Source organism: Capra hircus, chromosome 17 (genome assembly GCF_001704415.2).
Source record: "Capra hircus breed San Clemente chromosome 17, ASM170441v1, whole genome shotgun sequence".
NCBI lineage: Eukaryota > Metazoa > Chordata > Mammalia > Artiodactyla > Bovidae > Capra > Capra hircus.
In genome coordinates, this window is record NC_030824.1 from 9326962 (window position 1) to 9345055 (window position 18094).

Consider the following 18094-nt stretch of genomic DNA (forward strand, 5'->3'; position numbering starts at 1 on the left):
TTAGCATGTTTCTCAAGACTTATCCATATTGTAGCATGTGTCAGTAAACTCCTTCTGTTGTCAAACTTTCTGTCGTATGGATATATACCACATTTTGTTTATCCATTAAACAACTGATGGGCATTTTGGCTATCGTGAATAATGCATTTATGTAAAAGTTTTCATGATATTCTCTATTTGATGAGACGTGATGTTCATATTTTCCTTTAATTTGTATAGTTTCCTTTATTATACTAGCTGGTTTAAAGTTTTGTCTATACTTTCTCAAGGACAGTTTCTACTGAATGCTTTCTTCCCATTCCCAAAATATGGTCCACAGTTTCCTGTTTCTTTGCATGGCTCATGAGTTTTTGTTGGAAACTAGACATTTTATTTTTTAAAACTTTTTAATTTGTATTGGAGTATAGCCATTTAACAATGTTGTGATAGTTTCAGGTGGACAGCAAAGTATTTTACGTATTAAAAAAATTTCCCCCATGCATATGGCTTGTGGGATCTAAGTTCCCCAACCAGGGATTGAATCTGGGCCCTCTGCAGTGGAAACTTGGAGTCCTAACCACTGGACTACCAGGAAATTCCTGGAAACTAGACAGTTAAAGCAATATTATGTGGCAGCTCTGGAAGTCTGATGTCCTCCTTTCCCAGGGTTTGTTGTTGCTGCTTTTTATTGTTCCTATAGTTGTTGCTGTTTGTATGTTTATTGACTTTCCTATATTCTTTGTCATGTGGGGCCGCTGATGTCTCTGCTTGGGTAGCATAGTGATCACCTGATGGTTGGGCAGAGATTTCCTTAAATGCCGTGAAACATTAAATCTCCCAGACTGTGCCAGCATAGCTGTGTGTGTGTGTGTGTGTGTTGGGGCACGTCTGCTTTTAGTGTTCTGATACCTTAAAACTCAGCCTTAGCCTTCACTTCCTGCTTGTACACAACCTCAGAATCAGCCAGAGATAAAGATTAGGGCCTTTTTGGATCTTTCCTGAACTTCACATAGCCCTGCACGTGCACATGTCCTTCTAGATTCTCAAGAGTATGTTGGAGGTTTTCAGAGCCCGCTATGGACGTTGCCTGGATTTTCCTCTTAGGTTTTTGCTCAGTCTCTTATAAAGCACTGACTGGTATTGCTGCCTCAAGCAGCTGTGATATTAAACAGTTGCTGCGGATTGTTTTGGGGAGATCCCCTGCAGGCAGGGCTAAATAGGCTCTAAGTCAGGTTCAAAGACAAGCTCTGAAAACAGGGAGCTGCTAAACAGATCAAATAGTGATAATTCTCTGGGGATTGGTCTGGACAGTGTTCCAGTTTCATCTTGTCTGCTCCAGTTGTGCTGAGCTGCTTCGTTTTCCCAGCTACTGCGGTTATGAAGCCATTGGTTTTCAAGACTACCAAGTCGGGGGAGAGTTAGTCTCTGTACTTGAGTGGGGAAAAGCAGTCATTTAACCTAAAGGTCATGAGCGTAATTTTTTTGTTGTTTTTTGTCATGAAAGGAACTGAAATATGATGTTGGTGGAGGAGAACGATTTGACTCTTTGACAGACCTCGTGGAGCATTACAAGAAGAATCCTATGGTAGAAACATTGGGCACAGTACTACAACTCAAGCAGGTAAGCATATTGGAAAGCTAAACTCCACCTCGTTATACAATTAAAGAAGTCCCAACATAAAATATTCCAGGTGGAAGTAGAATAGTATCATAAACCTCCATGTACCCATCATCCAGCTTCAAGTATATCAACTCATCAAGTCTTGTTTCATTTATTAGTCCACTCACTACCTTCTTCTGTAGTATTTGTAAACGAATTCTAGACATTACATCATTTTCACGACTGTTTTCATATATAATTCAAAAGGCCTTACGGGGTTTTAAAGCAAAGTTTTGATAAAGTTTTCATTGTAAATCCAGCTTTGATTATCTTTAGGTGATCGTTGCTTTTCACTTGGGAGTTACTACTATTTTAAAACTCACTCATTACTTAATGGCAAATGACATCATCTCTAACATGTGGTCTATTTATAAAGAAAAATAGGTTCAAATTTATATCAGCAGAGTAAAGTATGTGGAGATTCAAGAAAGGTATTTCCTGACTGAACAGAAAGGAAAGTGAAACTCTATTTGAAAACTTTTATTGTGAATACTGTGAACTTCCTGTCCTTGGTTTTATGAATGCCAACATAGAAGTCTTTTTTTTTTTTTTTTGCATTGACGCTTTTTTCTGTAATACTTTCTTCATTTTGCACCGACTGCTGAATTTGATTAGCCCCTCAACACAACTCGTATCAATGCTGCTGAAATAGAAAGTCGGGTTCGAGAACTAAGCAAATTAGCTGAGACCACAGATAAAGTCAAACAAGGCTTTTGGGAAGAATTTGAGGTAAGTTATGAAAAAAAATTTTTTTACATGATTTATTAAATCCTAATGTTAGTGGAAGGGAAGTTAGTCTTGTGTTTGGGATTGGATCTCAAATACTCACTTGGATCTGCAGCTCTTCTTAATTTGGTCGTTGATTGACATGGAGCAAGTTGCTGAGGGGGCTTTTTCAAAAAAGTTGGCGTTATGTTCTAGGAGAAAGGAGTTGGCAGTTAATATTAAATGAATGAGCCATTTGGCTCATGGATTTGGCTTTTTTGGTTTGGACTGCTGGCAAAATCCCAGAAACATAAAAATACCTAATTCTTCGGAAGATTTCCAGCATTGGCTGGGGTCTTTAGGAAGAATATATAGCTTTACTGCAGCGAATAAGTAAAAGACAAGTTAGCTCGATGTGGCTTTAATCTGGGAGTTTGTACCTTTTATAAGGTATAATCTGGAAGTTTATACCTTTTCAGAGATTAACTGATTTCTTTCCTGAAACCAGCTTGGGTAGGAGAATGTCCACAGTGGGAGTGGGCTGTGTCCCTGTTGCAGTGAGACGTGTCACCGTTATAACCTTGTTCTCTCCCTTGTCATCCCTTTGACAGGAAACGTCCTGAAAAACAATTGTGTGTGTGTGTGCTGTATCTATCTTCATAGTTACCTTTGAGCAGCATGCCTAGTAACCAGCAGAAGCTCCATAAATGTTTGTTGAATGAGTATTTACATTTAGCTAATATTTATGTTATTATATTATCGTTATTCTGTTTATGGGGATGATCATTACACACTTTTTGTAGGACTTTGAGTGAGTGAAGTCGCTCAGTCGTGTCTGACTCTTTGCTACCCCATGGACTAGTAGCCTACCAGGCTGCTCCCTCCATGGGATTCTCCAGGCAAGAGTACTAGAGTGGGTTGCCATGGACTTTAGGATTCATAAATATCTGTGGAATGAATGAACAAGTAAATGGCCACATGGAGTCCTTTTAACCACCATATGTCAGATCGCCTTGGCAAGATATTATTTCCATTTTACAGATGAGAGAAGAGCCTTCAGGCTCAGAGAGGCTGAGTACATTGTCCAACATTCTGTACCACGAACCTTGATTGAATTGCAGCACTGAGGGTGGGTACAGAATAGAACAGTCATGGTCTTTGCTCTGTGTTCCTGACCAAGGATTTGACCTCATGTTTATTCCTTTGTACCAGCATTGGGTTAGTCACCATGGACACCCTGGTGAACAAGATGGACAGGGTTTTGTCTTTAAGGAACTTTGAGTTAAAAGATGGATAAGAACAGAAATTTCAGAGATCTTACATCAGAGTTTGAATGAAAAACCTATTTTAAAAAAAAACTTTTTATTATGTAAAATTTCAAATATATACTAGTGCAGAGAGAATCATCTGATTGTAGCAGTATATACCTGTCACTCAACATTAACAATTGATGTTACCTGGCCAGTCTTTTTACACTACATTCCACTTATAATGAAGATTCATCAAATAGTAGTCATTGTTCTCATTATACTAGTTGTCTCTTGTTGTTGTTGTTGGATCATTTTTCAAATAAGTTCCCCCTGGATCTCTGTTTTAAAATCCTAAGCCTCTAAATGTTCTCATGTGGGAGGCTCTAAGAACAGGCTAGCACCCCCACCTCCCCCTTCTTTCTTTCTTGGCTGTGCTGCATGGCATGTGGGATCTTCGTTCCCCAAGCAGGGATCCAACCCATGCACCCTGCATTGGGAGCGCGGAGTCTTAACCACTGGACCACCAGGGAAGTCCCCTGTATTTTTTGTAGGTTGGTCTATCTAGAAGCTTCGTCAGATCCAGTTTTTCCTCAGCAGGACTGCATATATGTTGGTGTGTCAGGAGGTGCTTGTCACCAAAGACAAGATAAATGTTTGATTCTCTTCCTTTTTACTAAGTAGTTTTCAAAATAGCATTCTCCAAAAAAAATTTTTCTGTCAATATGTGCTCATGGATTTTAAAAAACGTTTTGTACATCTTTATTTTTACTTTATATTTGCATTGGCACCTTACATTTTAGTTTTCATTCTTTATTTATGGCTGTGCAGGGGTCCTACGTTGCTGTGCATGGTCTTTCTCTAGCTGTGACAAGCGGAGGCTACTCTCTAGTTGGGGCGCGCAGGCTTCTCAGTGTCGTGGCTTCTCTCGTAGTGCAGCATGGTCTCTAGCTGCATGGACTTCAGGAGTCGTGGCTCACAGGCTGGGGCTTAGTAGTTGTGAGCATATGGGCCTAATTGCTCCACAACATGTGAGATCTTCCCAGACCAGGGATCGAACTGGTGTCCAGTGCATTGCAAAGTGGAATCTTAACCACTGGACTACCAGAGGAGCCCTACTCATGAATTTTTAACACGTTCAGTGTGCATCTGTTTACAGCATTCATCATCGTTTTTGTTGCTCAAATTATTTTAGCTTTTGCCACTGGGAGCTTCTGCAAGTGGCTTCTACTCCTTCCTGTACAACTTTAGTAGTTTTTGCTAGATTCCTTAACTTTCTGGTTTGGTAAATTGTTACAGGTAATACATTTCCCATATCAGAACTGGAATCAGTCATTTCTCTAAGGAGTGAGTTAGCTTCTCTCTTTCCTCCCTTTTTTCCCTTCCTTCTCTTCCTTCCTTTCTTGGGAAGTGGTATTTAGAGACTGTAGTCTGGGAGCCAGAAGTGCTTATTGCTATAACGTTGGTTATTGCCTTCTCAGTGGGTGGAGCTAGAAAAAGTTATTTTCTTGAAATAACTTATGAGTCCAGATGAAACTTCCAATTCAAATTTAGGGCTCAGAATTATAAGACTTCCACTACCTGTAATAATATGATTACTGAAAACAGTTTGTTTTCCTAGTTTTTATTTTTTAATCCTTAAGGTAGTTCCTTCAGAGAAATAGAGTCATATTACTGTTCTTTCAATTCATTTGTAATAGTTCTTCTCTATATGGTTGTTTTCTAACTGGATATACAGTTAGGTTGTTTCATTTTATATTTGAATTTCAGAAATTTCTTTCTATAAAATTTTATTTGTAATTATATAAAATATTACCTTTGATTCTAAAGTCAGATATAAAAAAATACATTCAAAGAAGTCTACCTTCTATTCCCATCTTTTCCTCCTTATATTTATAGCCCTTTAAAAAAAACTGTAGCTTATCATTGCCTTTCAAAAAGCATAAGCAAATATGTATCTGTAATTTCATAACCCATCCTTTCGTGGATAAATAGTTGCAACATTTTACACCCTTTTTTCCCCAGCATTGTCTTTTTGTTACATTGGAGATCCACCGGACAATAGTGTCTGCAGATAATCTTCACTCATTTTTACTGCATAATACTCCATTGTGGGGATGTACCATAGTTTATTCAGCTTATTGATCTGCATTTGGATAGTTTGCAAATGAAAGAAGATACAGTGGATAGCCTTGTGCATGCTTGTTTCTCTATTTTTGTGGATTATTGTTAATATTAACTTTTTTTTTTTGGTATTCTATATTTTCTTAAAAAGTGATGGTTGTTACTCATCTTTATTCTTTTTTGGCCATGCCACATGGCTTGCTAGATCTCAGTTCCCTGATCAGGGATTGATCAGCAGTGAAAGCTCTGAAACCTAAGCACTGACTCCCAGGAAACTCCCTACTCATCTTTAATCTTTATTATCTATCCTGCATGATTTTGGTTAGCATGTTTAACGTCTGAAAAGTACCGTTTTTAGTTAAAATTTTAAAATATCAAACCTTTTTGGTAAATGTAAGAAATAATTATAAGAAGTAAATGGTGAGTAATTTTGTAATCTAGACCCATTTTTATATTACACTTTAAAATAACTGGGGCAGTCATTTGCATCAACCACTTTTCCTATAAAATGTGACCGTGTGTGCGTGCATGCTTAGTCTCTCAGTCATGTCTGACTCTTTGCGAGCCCGTGGACTGTACCCTGCCAGGCTCCTCTGTCCATGGGATTTTCCAGGTAAGAATACTGGAGTGGGTTTCCATTTCCTTCTCCGGGGGATCTTCCTGACTCAGGGGTTAAACCTGTGTCTCGTGTCTTCTGCACTGGCCGGCAGACTCTTACCACTGAGCCGCCAGGGAAACTAAAGTGACTATGAACTTTTAAAAAATTGTAGCAGCCAGTTGGGCATCTGGTGCATTGGGTATCTGGATTCGTTAAGTTCACTTAGGCAATGCTTAAAGAAACTAAGTCCTTCCTGCTGCTTGTGGCAGCAGGGAGTTTTTCCTGATCCCGTTGGTAGGGTTAGGATAAGAACTTAGAAGGAAGGTGCCTAACCTGACCTTTCTGGCCATGGAAAGAAGATTGACTCTAAATGCTCACCTGATGGTTTCACTCCGTGACATGTCAAATTAAGTTCATGTTTTATATATTATTAACAACAAAATGAGGGAGAACTGAGTTGGCTTTCAGGGGAAGTGGGAGAGAAACAAGATCATGTCTGAACTCTCCTATATCCTCTTCAGAGGTCAGGCTGGGGTGATGAATTGTCAGGCACTCAGTCAGGGCATTATCGTTTCATTTAAACTGAAGCTAGATCCCAACAGCTGGTGGCCTGCTTTCTAGATCTCTTATGTACCTGCTTCTTAAATCCAGTCAATTTTTTAAAAAATGCCCTTTAAAGTTGGGGCCAGGGGAATAAGGCTGGGAACAGAGCGAACAATTATAGAAGAACTTAGGTCTGTGGAAGCAGAAACTCATTAAAATCTAAGTCCTCTGAAGGTAAAGCTTGATCCAACAGCAAGGCATTATTTTAGTGGTTGTACCTTAGTTTTTTCCCAGAAGGTGATAAATTTGGGATTAGTTCCTTCTTACTGTGTGTTCTATGGTCTTTAGAGTCAACCAGAGCTCTAAATTGCAGTGCCTTTGAGAATTTAGCTCTGATGGGTACATTTTGTTTGTCTGTATGCCAGGCTTCTGGTTTTCTGTAAAATTCTGAGTGTTCTTTCAGCTATTTCTCCCAGAAGACACTTACAAATTACTTCCGATCTTGACGCATCTTAAAATATACAAAGTCTCTTCTGAAACTCTTTGGTTCTTTCCTCCTCTGCTCCTGAAATAAATTCAGATTGATGGTTTTCTTCTAGGTCATGTGGTGTGATCAAAATGTTGCAAACCCAAGCTTTAATTTTTCTTCCCTGTAGATTCTCCATCTTTTTTTCTTTCTCCCCCACCTTTCTTTTTTTTTAAAAAACCACATTAACTGTGGTAAAATGAGTTTGCCCTTTTCTGTAAACATCTTGTGTCTCTTGCATATCTCTGCTCATGACTGCGAAGAGGTGGACAATATTTCTAGATTTGGTGAAATGAACTAAAGTTCTGTTAAAATGAGACTGACACTAAATAAATGAACAGGTAGGTTATGATCCTGCCATTTTGTCCCTGTGATGTGCAAGTTACCTGAAACCTGAATTCACCACCTGTGTATCATGCGTGAGAGTGTGTGTGCTAAGTTGCTTCAGTCGTGTCCAACTCTGTGACCCCATGGACTGTAGCCGTCCAGGCTCCTCTGTCCATGGGATTCTCCAGGCGAGAATACTGGAGTGGGGTGCCATTTCCTCCTCCAGGGAATCCTTCTGACCCAGGGATCAGACCTGCTCCTCTTACATCTCCTTCATTGGTTCAGTTCAGATTAGTTGCTCAGTTGTGTCCAACTCTTTGTGACCCCATGGACTGCAGCACACCAGGATTCCCTGTGCCATCACCAGCTCCCGGAGCTTGTTCAAACTCATTTCCATCGAGTCAGTGGTGCCATCCAACCATCTTGTCCTCTGTTGCCTCCCTTCTCATCCTGCCTTCAGTCTTTCCCAGCATCAGGGTCTTTTCCAGTGAGTCAGTTCTTCGCATCAGGTGGCCAAAGAATTGGAGTTTCAGCTTCAGCATCAGTCCTTCCAATGAACATTCAGGACTGATTTCCTTTAGGATTGATTGGTTTGATCTCCTTGCAGTCCAAACGATTCTCAAGGGTTTTCTCCAGCACAACAGCTCAAAAGCATGAATCCTGCATTGGTAGGTGGGTTCTTTACCACTAGCACCACCTGGGAAGCCCATTATGAGTTATGGTTTTGTTCAAATGAAACTGTTGGTGAACAAATAGATACACTTCAGCCCTGCTGTTTATGTCTGCTGTATGCACATTATCTAAGAAAATAGTCCGGGTGAGTCTGTGGCCCTGCAAAGACATGTAGTCCTTTTTGTTTTGTTCTGTTCACTGTAGCCCCAGAATCCAGCAAAGTGCCTGGCACACAGTAGGCACAACGTATGTTTTTGTGTTTTGTCAAGTGTGAGCTGTTTTCAGTAGCAAGAGACTTGTATTGGCTTTGGACCCTTTGCTTATATTCAGTAGGGAACAGATCTCTGACGCTTAAAAAGTATGGAGGAATGTTCCAGGCTTTGCTTTGATATGTCCCTCTTTATTGTCATGCACTTTTCATTTGGAGTCCCTGTTGAAGGCTTGGCGAATGCACATTTTAGTCCCTGCAACCTCTCTACAGACTTGCTTAAAACGATGTCATTCAAGATCGTAGTAATGAATTTCAGAAAGATTTCAGTTATTAACTTTCTGACTTTAAAAAAAAATGCACACAGATAAACCCAGCACACCTTCTTCACTGGGGTTCTGTTTTACAAAGCGCTTTAAAGCTTGTTTTCCTTAGTATTTTGGTTTTTCTTCAAAGCCCATCCTCCTTCCATTATACACAAGCATCTCTTCCCTGTCATGGTCTGAAACTATTCTCCATTTGCATGGGCATTGCAGGCAGTTCGCTGACAGCCACACAGATGTCCTGGATTCTGCCAGCAACTCTGCCAGCCAGCGTGTCTCCGGAAGGAGCTCGTGCCTATCTTCAAACCCACAGTCTGGTTTGATTTCTTTAAAGTGATTACATCCGCTCAGGGGAGCTATAAATTCTCCTTGGAGGTGGTTAGGTTTTTATGGAGACAAGACTTTTAACTGCGCCCCAAAGCTGTGCCTCGAATAATGATTCTTGCTGGTGATCTCTAGCGGAAATCTTGCGCTGGGTGACTAAGCAAACCCATGTTGAACAACAGCCCCCAACCAGGGCTCCAACTTCGTGCTTAAAAATGCCCTAGGATGGCAGCCTTGAAGCTGTCATCAGGGTTTTCCATCCAGGCCCGAGCTCCCAGCTGCTGTCTTCTTGCAGGCAGAGCGTCACAGTGGCTAAGGGGGTCTATTCCACAAGCTTCATTCTGGAGAAATTCCTTTGTTTCCTTTGAACTCTTTCTCTTTCAGCCTCCCTCCCCTCCTGCTTTTGTTCTGCACCTCTCCAGTGTCAGGTTTTTCTCTTTAGGAATGTTTTCATTTGCTGGAGCTGCCTGATGTCTTTACAGAGAGTTGAAGAACCTGAGATACTTCCAGGTACTTTCACGTCTCTGCTTAACCTTCCCCTTTGCTTTTGAACACCCTTGGTGCTTTCTACACCTGTGGTTGTCTTTCTGTCTTCTCCATCCAGTGGGCCTGTATTGTGGCCTCCATTTCTTCTTAGCCCCTTTCTTCCTTAACTTTGGAATGTGACAGTCCCCAGTATATTGACATAACACTTTTAGAAGACACCAGTGGCTTGCTTGCTTTCTTCTTGGGGGGCTGTGCTTGGTCTTCACTGTGGCACACGGGCTCAGTAGTTGCGGTGCACAGGCTCTCCAGTTGCAACACGCAGGCTTGGTTGCCTTGTAGCACATGGGATCTTAGTTTCCCAGCCAGGGATTGAACCCGTGTCCCCTGCATTGGAAGGCAGATTCTTAACCACTGGACCACCAGGGAGGTCCCACCAAAGGTTTTCTTAATTGTGGTTTAAAAACAGTCTTTTCTCTGGCCTTTTTTTCCTGTAAGCCGGTCTTGGAACAGCTGTCCAGCCTCTCTTTCCCACCATCTTCTCATTTCTCTGATGGCAGCATGTGCCTGGTTTATTCCCTCCTCCCATCCCGTGTGCCCTTCTTGCTATTCACTGCTCTCTCTTCTCCTGACCAGTTAACTCTGCTGGTTCTCCAAGACATGGCCTGGGCCCTCTGCTCTTCTGGCTTTAAAATTGCTCTTCACTGAGAGCACGTCCATTTTCACCCCAGTCCAATTACGCCAAGTGGCTTCCAGGCTCTGGTTTTACCTTTTGATTTGTGCCTTCCACACTTCTTGGCTTTCATGTCTCTTCAGATTCAAGCATCCACAACCAGACCTGTTATTTTATTTTTGCCTTCAAACCAACTATCCATTTTTACATCTCCATCTCTGGTGCTTGTCCTGTATATTCTCTGACCCTGTATGACGGAATCCTCGGAGCATCCCTTAACGCGTCTTTCTCCTCTTTCTCTGATTGTCATGCACCAGGTCCAGTTGATTTTCCTTTCCTAGTTGTCTTTCTGTTTTTAGAGGAAGGAAGGAAGCAAGCCAGCATTTACGGTCTGTTTGGTGCTGTGCTGTGGGCTAAGGAAGTCATCTCATTGTGTCTCCGGATCTTTTGAGGGAGGTAGATCTTGTGTCCCTGGACGCTCTGTGATCAGGGCAACTCCCCAGGACCACCCAGGCGGGCAGCGGCCGAGACAGGAGTCTCACCTGATGCCAGGGCTGTAGGTGCTCACCGCCCCACAGGACACCAGCTGCTCTTTTACCCTTGACCTCTGCCCTTCCATTCACCCTTCATGCTCATCTGCTCCCAGCATTTCTCCCGTCACTCTTCTGCTTACAAACCTGCAGTGGCTCCTGATGTCCCACCAGAGGTATAGCATTTTCATTCTGAAGATGAAGTACCCCGAAGAAAGGGAGAAAGCTGTCCCCAGGGATGTGGCGGGCAAATAGTTGGCTGTGGTTTGAGCTTTCAGAACTTCTGACTCCCAGTCCACTGCACTGTGCTGCTCAGCTGTTGAAGATCTCCTGCCCAGTTCCCAAAGCCCCCCCCAGCTCCCCGCCTGACCTCATTCCCCACCGCTGACAGCACAACTTCCAGACTCTGACTAGTTTCCTTCCCCCCAACTCTGAGGTTACTAGCTCTGGCCTGTTAGCCACCTTTGCTCGCATCCCTACCTTGCTGGGATGTCTTGTCTTCTTCCTTGCACTCCTCTGCCTCTGCCTCACCCCTCACCTACCTCAAGCCTCAGCTCCTCCCAGAAACCACCTTCCCTTCACTTTCATGAATCTCGCTCCCAGAGTTCCACATCACCTAATCCATTACACACTGAATGGCAGAGTGTTAATGATGGATTTGTCTTGTGCTGTGGGCTGCTATTTCCTGTGTCAGATCCTATTCTCATCTGGGGACTGTGTCTTTTAAATGTGTTTTTCCACTTATTCTTCCCCTTGTTGGAGGAAGGTGATGACTTGACTTACAATATGCACCTGGAAAGGAACCAGATCTTAGGTTGGTTTTGTCTATTCATGGTGCTTTGTAAGTGCTTGTCCATCAGTGTGGACCTTCTCCGACCATGAGAGACTCCATCAGCCCTTTCATTTCTCGAGGTTGCCGTGGACTCATTCGGGACTAACTGCTCAGACTCCACCGTGAGGAAGTGGTAAAAGGCCAGGCCGCGTAGCACCTGGAAGTGGGGGCTTTCACCCGCTAGTGGTGCCTGGTAACATTGCAGAGTTTGCAGTAAAAGAGGACAGAGTGAGCATTCCAGTGTTCCTCTTTGCAGAGGGCAGGCACCAAAGGGAAACAGAAGTTCATTCAGACAGGGAAGAAGGCCTGCACACGTGGAGCCTGCCCGCATGGTTACCACTGTCTTATTCGTGGCCCCAAATCAGAGAGGCCATCGGCCCAGCAGCCCTTCTCAGCCTTCTATCTCTCCTTCACGAGGCCAGCCATGCATAGGTAGCGGGAGAGTTAATAGCAACTTTTACATTTCTGTTTTTCTTTTTTACAATTTATAAAAACCTTCTTTTATTATTGATGTTTTCACATACCCTGAAGTCGAGAAAATAGGATGATGAACCTTCTTTTTCCCAACACTCAGCTTAACACTTAGCAATACTTTGTTATTCTTATTTCCTCCCCTCCTAGTTTGTTTTTAAAAATAAAGTAACTGCTGGGATTTCCCTGGTGGTGCAGTGGTTAAGAATTCACCTTCCAATGCAGGGGACGCAGGTTCGATCCCTGGTCAGGGAACTGAGATGCCACAGCCCACATGCCGCGCGGCGACTAAGCCTACGCACTGCAGCCAGAGAAGTCTGCGTGCCACAGCTAGAGAGCTCGTGTGCCAGGACTACTGATCCCGCGTGCTCGAGAGCCCATACTCCACAGCTGGAGAAAGCCTGCACGCCTCAGCAAAGACTCGGTGCAGCCAAAAAATAAGAAGAGGAAGAATTAGAATTTAAAAAATAAAGTAACTGTACAACTTGGTCTGTCCCTAATGGTTTATGGCATTATTTTCCCCCCCCTCAGCAGTTAGTCCCGGTTGCTCAGAGCAGTGAGGACAAACGGTTCTCAGGCCATGTCCTGGCGCGTGGGGCTGCCTGGCTCTGCCCATCCACTTGTGTGTCTGTCTTTCTTTGATCCTGTTTTTCCACTTGCATTCATGACATTTTGTTCAAGAGCCAGTTCCAGTGGTCTTTAATCAGAGGGCTTTGGAAGTCTGTGAGGGGGTGTTTCGAGGGGTCTCTTTCGATCATCACAGAGACTGAGGATTCTGCTACTGGCTTTTGGGCTGGAGACCGGCAGGGGTCCAGGTGTGGGGAGCATGGATGTTCAACAGCCATACGTGTAAGGGATGGTTCTGCACTGTGAACACCTGTTCTGTCCACACTGGTGGTGCTGCTGGGCACTCCTAATGTATAGTGTGGATCAGGGGATTATCTTTCTCTTCATGGCTTTTATAAAGGCTTAACCATTTGATATAATCCCTTTGTTGATCAGCTTTGGCTCATGTAATCAGGTGACTGTAGCCAGCCTCTGGTCCTTTTGGAGGGTTCATCCTTGGGTGCAAATCTTTGGTTGTATTGCTTGGGAGAATGGGATACTTGCAGCCTGTGCCCAAGCTTTATAGTCTTTTTTGTCGTTGTTGGTTGCACATGGGCTTCTCTCTAGTTTAGTACTATCCTTTTAGCTGCCTGTCCCATGCCTTATCACTGACATCCTGCCTGGCCCAGTGGATAATGGGGACAGAAACAGTGACAGTCAGCTGCAGGTCATTCACAGCTTTTGGTGACCTGGGGGTGGCTGAGAGGGAGTTCATGGAAGATCAACTGGGAAGGGATTGTAACCTCCTGGGGGCAGGGCTTGGTGACAATGCCTGGTCCACCAGCCTGGTGCTGGGGAGAAAGCACCCCTTAGCAGGTGGTAGCTGATAATCTCGGGTGCAGTCAGGGAGCCTCTGCTGGCAGAGCACAGGAACTCACAACTTGTGAGTTCTTTTTATTTTCAGCCTCACTCTAGGGAATGGCAGCTGTCCACTGTGAGAAATGAATTGTGTTCAGGCAGGTGGGCCCCAGGCATAGTTGAGAACAGGCTGATGGGGTCTGAGGAGGGGGCAGGGCTGGAGTGGGAGACACACGGTTACTCAGTTCTAATCCATGACAGCTGCCAGCCGCCGGCAGTCAGCACCCGGCAAAGCCAGGGACACAGGGCCCCTGGGCCTGTCCTTTCTGGAAGACTCCAGGGCCCAAACTGTCTCAGCTTGTGTTCTGTTTAAACCTACCGCATGGAAGAGACGGTTGGTAACTTAATGCAGGATGAGGGAAGCCAGAGGCTGAGCCGAGTAGATGGTCCAGCCAGCACGTGCTGGGTATTGGTGAGGCTCTCCTCAGCCTGGAAGTCTGAATTATTCTAGCAAAGTGTTTTTGGTGTGTGAGGTGATTTTCGGCGGCCCTATTACAGTAGGATTAAATTAGTGAATGAAGAAGGTTTTCTCTTTTTTTTTCTCTTTTACCCTTATCCATTTCTTTGGTCATGGCTTGGGAGAAGGTCTGAGTACAGTTTTAGTATGCCTCTTACACCTGCCTCTGGGCTTCCCTGGTGGCTTAGTGGTACAGAATCTACCTGCCAGTGCTGGAGATGCAGGTTTGATCTCTGGGTCAGGAAGATCCCCTGGAGAAAGAAGTGGCTCCAGTATCCTTGCCTGGAAATCCCTTGAACAGAAGAGCCTGGCAGGCTACACAGTCCATGGGTTCACAAAAGAGTCAGACACGACTTAGTGACTGCACAGCAGCAACATCTGTTTCTTAACACTTGCCAGTATACCTTTCTTTCTTTTTAAATAAAGCCTCAGGCATACCAGGGCTTCCCTGGTAGCTCAGCTGGTAAAGAATCAGCCTGCAATGCAGGAGACTCTGGTTCTATGCCTGGGTAGGGAAGATCTGCTGGAGAAGGGATAGGCTACCCACTCCAGTATTCTGGCCTGGAGAATTCCATAGACAGTAAAGAGTTGGACATGACTGAGCGACTTTCACTTTCAGGCATGCTATAATATCTAGGTAGGATTTGACAATATTTCATTTTTATTGTATTCCTTCTTCTGGTTACCTTCTATATATGGCAAGTGATAGTGGTTTTCTTATGTGCTAGTAATATGCAGTTTTCTCTTGAAATACATCTTCCAAAGGGGAAAAAGTGGAGGTTAGTTTAAGAAAACAACTGATATAATAGGCAGTGTGCCGAGAAGAGACAGCATCTTGAAGATGCTTTCCTTTCTTTGTTTTCATTTATCTTTTTGTTTTTAGCTGTGCTGTGCAGCTTGTGGGATCTTAGCTCTTTGACCAGGGATTGAATCAGCGCCCTTGGCAGTGAAAGCTTGGAGTCCTAACTACTGGACCGTCAGGGAATTCCCTTAAATATGCTTTTCAGGTGACTAAAGATTGGGAAATGCTGACCTCATATTTTGCATCCAGTGGCTTTCCTTTACGTTGAAGGCCAGGTCAACAGTGTCAGCATGGAATGCTGAGTGTGGGGCCTGCAGTTCCTGGCCATCGCCAATGATGGTCTGTGGTTTCTCTGTCTCCCTTCCACCCCCCAACCCCTTCCTGTATTTATTTGTCCATCCAGCAGATACATTTGGAGGGCCTGCTTTGTGCTGGATGCTGAGCTGGTTACAGGAAACAGGGGTGGTCCATGCTCTCTAATAGAAAAGACAGGTTGTAAAGACGTAGCTGTATTCAGTGTGACAGGAGCACTCACGGAGGGGGGTGCTGCAGATCGTGTGTGGGTATCATGAGACACAGGGAGGTCGTGCTGAGTGGGTCAGGAGAGCTTCCCAGAGGCGGCGGCATTTGGGGTGGGTCCTCATGAATGACCGAAAAGTAACATTCAGAGGTATTCAAGGGAGAGAAAAGGAATTCTAGGCAGAGGCCATGAACAAGAACATGAAGGCCTGAAAAAATACGGTGGGTTCAAGACACTTGGTGTGGCTGCGGTATAGACAGTGTGCCTTAACTCTTATACCAACTCTGTGGGGTAGGTAATTAGGGTTCACCCTGCTTTATGCCGGAGGACACTGAAGGACAGTCAGGATGGTGACCGGACAGTCAGAAGCTGAGGTTAGAGGCAGGCCTCCATCCACTCAGAGAAGAGAAGGTCTCCTGAATTGTTCGGAAAAGCATGCGCTTGTCTCGAAGGCAGGGGGAGAAATTGAACGTGATTAAACAGGGAGAGATGGATGAGATTTGCCTTTTCTAGAGCTCGCTCTGGCAGTGTGCCCTCCACAAGTGAAGCGTCACTCGAAGTGTGTTCCGTAAGTGAGCACTTGAATGCTTTGCTGTCAAGTTTGTTTTGAATCAAGCCCCTAGTTATTTCCTGGCGCGTAGCTTTTGTTGATGTTGTTTCTCTTCACTTGGTTGATGTTTAAGTGATTGATTCAGTTCATAGGGTTTGAACCTCACCTTACTGTCTAAAAATCAAGATCAAACTTTCTTCCTAACAGCAGTATCAGAGGATATGCCAGCTCTGAGAATGCAGATGGCTCTAATTACTGTATGTGAACTCACTGAGGAATTTTGAGTGACCATTTGATTGTCAGAGTTCTGTGTATATTGTATTTTATTTCTGTCCAGGTTTCAGCTGGCTAAACATTTTGGTTTTGAGCTGTGTGTCAAGGCTGAATTATTGCATTTTGAAACTTAGAGTCAAATAGCAATTTAAACTCCTGACTTTCATACCTGTCTGTGAAATGCAGATAAATGAAATAGAAATATAATAGGGCCACTGTGTTATGAAATACTGGCTCTGCCTTCCCTTGTAGAGAAATCTCTTAAGGGATCATCATTTTGGCATATATAAATATATTTTTAGTATGTAACGCTTTTTTTTTTTCTTTTTAGTCTGCCTTTCACTTTCTTGATTTGCCCATTTGTGATTTCCTATTCAAACGAGGCTTGTCTGAAACCATTGGTTCCTTGAAGAGGCGCTTTTGGTGATTCTGAAAATGAAGCCTACATCCTTGAAAATGCTTCATTCAGCCTGGCTGGTCCACCTTCCTGTCTGTTTCTACAGCTGGTCTTCCTCTCCACTTCCTTATGTCGTCCCTTCTTCCCTGGGGCCAGCCCCGCTGTGGCTGCCTGCTTTGTTTAGGCTCTTCTTTCCTTGGTTCCGTTCGCCACGTCCTTTCCCTGCAGAGGTGTCCTTCCTGACCACTCGCTTCAGGAGCCTGAGCGTTCTCCTCCTCCATCTCTATCTGGGGAGACGGAGGGGCGCCCCCTCCCCTCAGAGTGCAGGGGAGCGGGCGTCTGTGCAGACGCAGGCTTGGCTGCCCAGGGCACTGATGTAGGTTTGGGGCACAGGAGGACTCTAAAGCTTTGCTAACAAAGATTGCATGCCCACAGTAAACCACTTTTACTGTCCGCCAGAATCCAGATTTGAGAACTGAGTTTCAGCTTGCTTTGAACTCATCAATGGTTAAAGTAGGCAGATTACAAAGTCCTCAAGAACATGGATCACATCTCCTATTTGGGTACTGTATACCAACGTTCACTGGCTTTCATTCTTAATAACTTACTTTTAAAGGTCTCTCTCTTTTCAGGGTAGGGGCACACTGGGCGACTTGGGGGATCGGATCTTAGCTCCCTGACCAGGGAGTGAACCCAGGCCCTCAGCAATGAGAGCAAGGAGTCCTAACCTGATAGGAAATTCCCAAAGTTTCTCTTCTCATAAATATTTATTGTAGAAAATTTAGGCAAAAAATGAGCAAAACAAAACATAATCTTACTGCTGAAAATAAAAAAGCCCCATCCTTTTTTGGTGTACAGACTTCTGCCATTTCTTACATACATAGGTGCACACAGACATAAGGGTTTATGTAACACACTGTTTGGAAAATTTGACCTTCTTTTTAGTTAACACTCACTCTGATCATCTTTCCAAGGCATTAGATATTCTCCTAGGCTGTCTCTTAAATTTCTGTAGAACATCCTTTGTTTGAATGAATGAAAGTGTTTATTTCGGCAGCTCTTTCAGTGTCTCTGCCCCTCTTGATGTAGCATTAAGGTGAGCATTCTTATAGCTGTCGCCCACGACTCTTAAACATTTCCTGGGATAAATCCCCTAAAGCAGAACTGCTCAGTCAGGCTTTTTTTGGGAAGCTTTTGATTCATAATAATATTTACTTTTGTTTCTCTCCAGACACTACAACAACAGGAGTGTAAACTTCTCTATAGCCGGAAAGAGGGTCAGAGGCAAGAAAATAAAAACAAAAATAGATATAAGAACATCCTGCCCTGTAAGTACCAATCTCCGTAATAGTCACTCTTGGAGGTTTTGATCCCCAGTGTCTCTCTCACTTCTCTGGGGAGGTGGG

The 18094-nt window shown here is 43.7% G+C and overlaps 1 protein-coding gene across 3 annotated transcripts in view; it reads left to right on the forward strand.

The window, feature by feature from the left end:
• The window catches only part of PTPN11 (protein tyrosine phosphatase, non-receptor type 11), a 67788-nt gene that overhangs the window by 26127 nt on the left and 23567 nt on the right, over positions 1-18094 (forward strand). For all 3 annotated transcript variants that reach the window (XM_018061157.1, XM_018061155.1, XM_018061156.1), the window contains exons 5-7: positions 1484-1600; positions 2255-2368; positions 17920-18016. In XM_018061157.1, coding sequence (XP_017916646.1) covers positions 1484-1600; positions 2255-2368; positions 17920-18016 — 328 coding nt within the window. The remainder of the gene's footprint in view (positions 1-1483; positions 1601-2254; positions 2369-17919; positions 18017-18094) is intronic.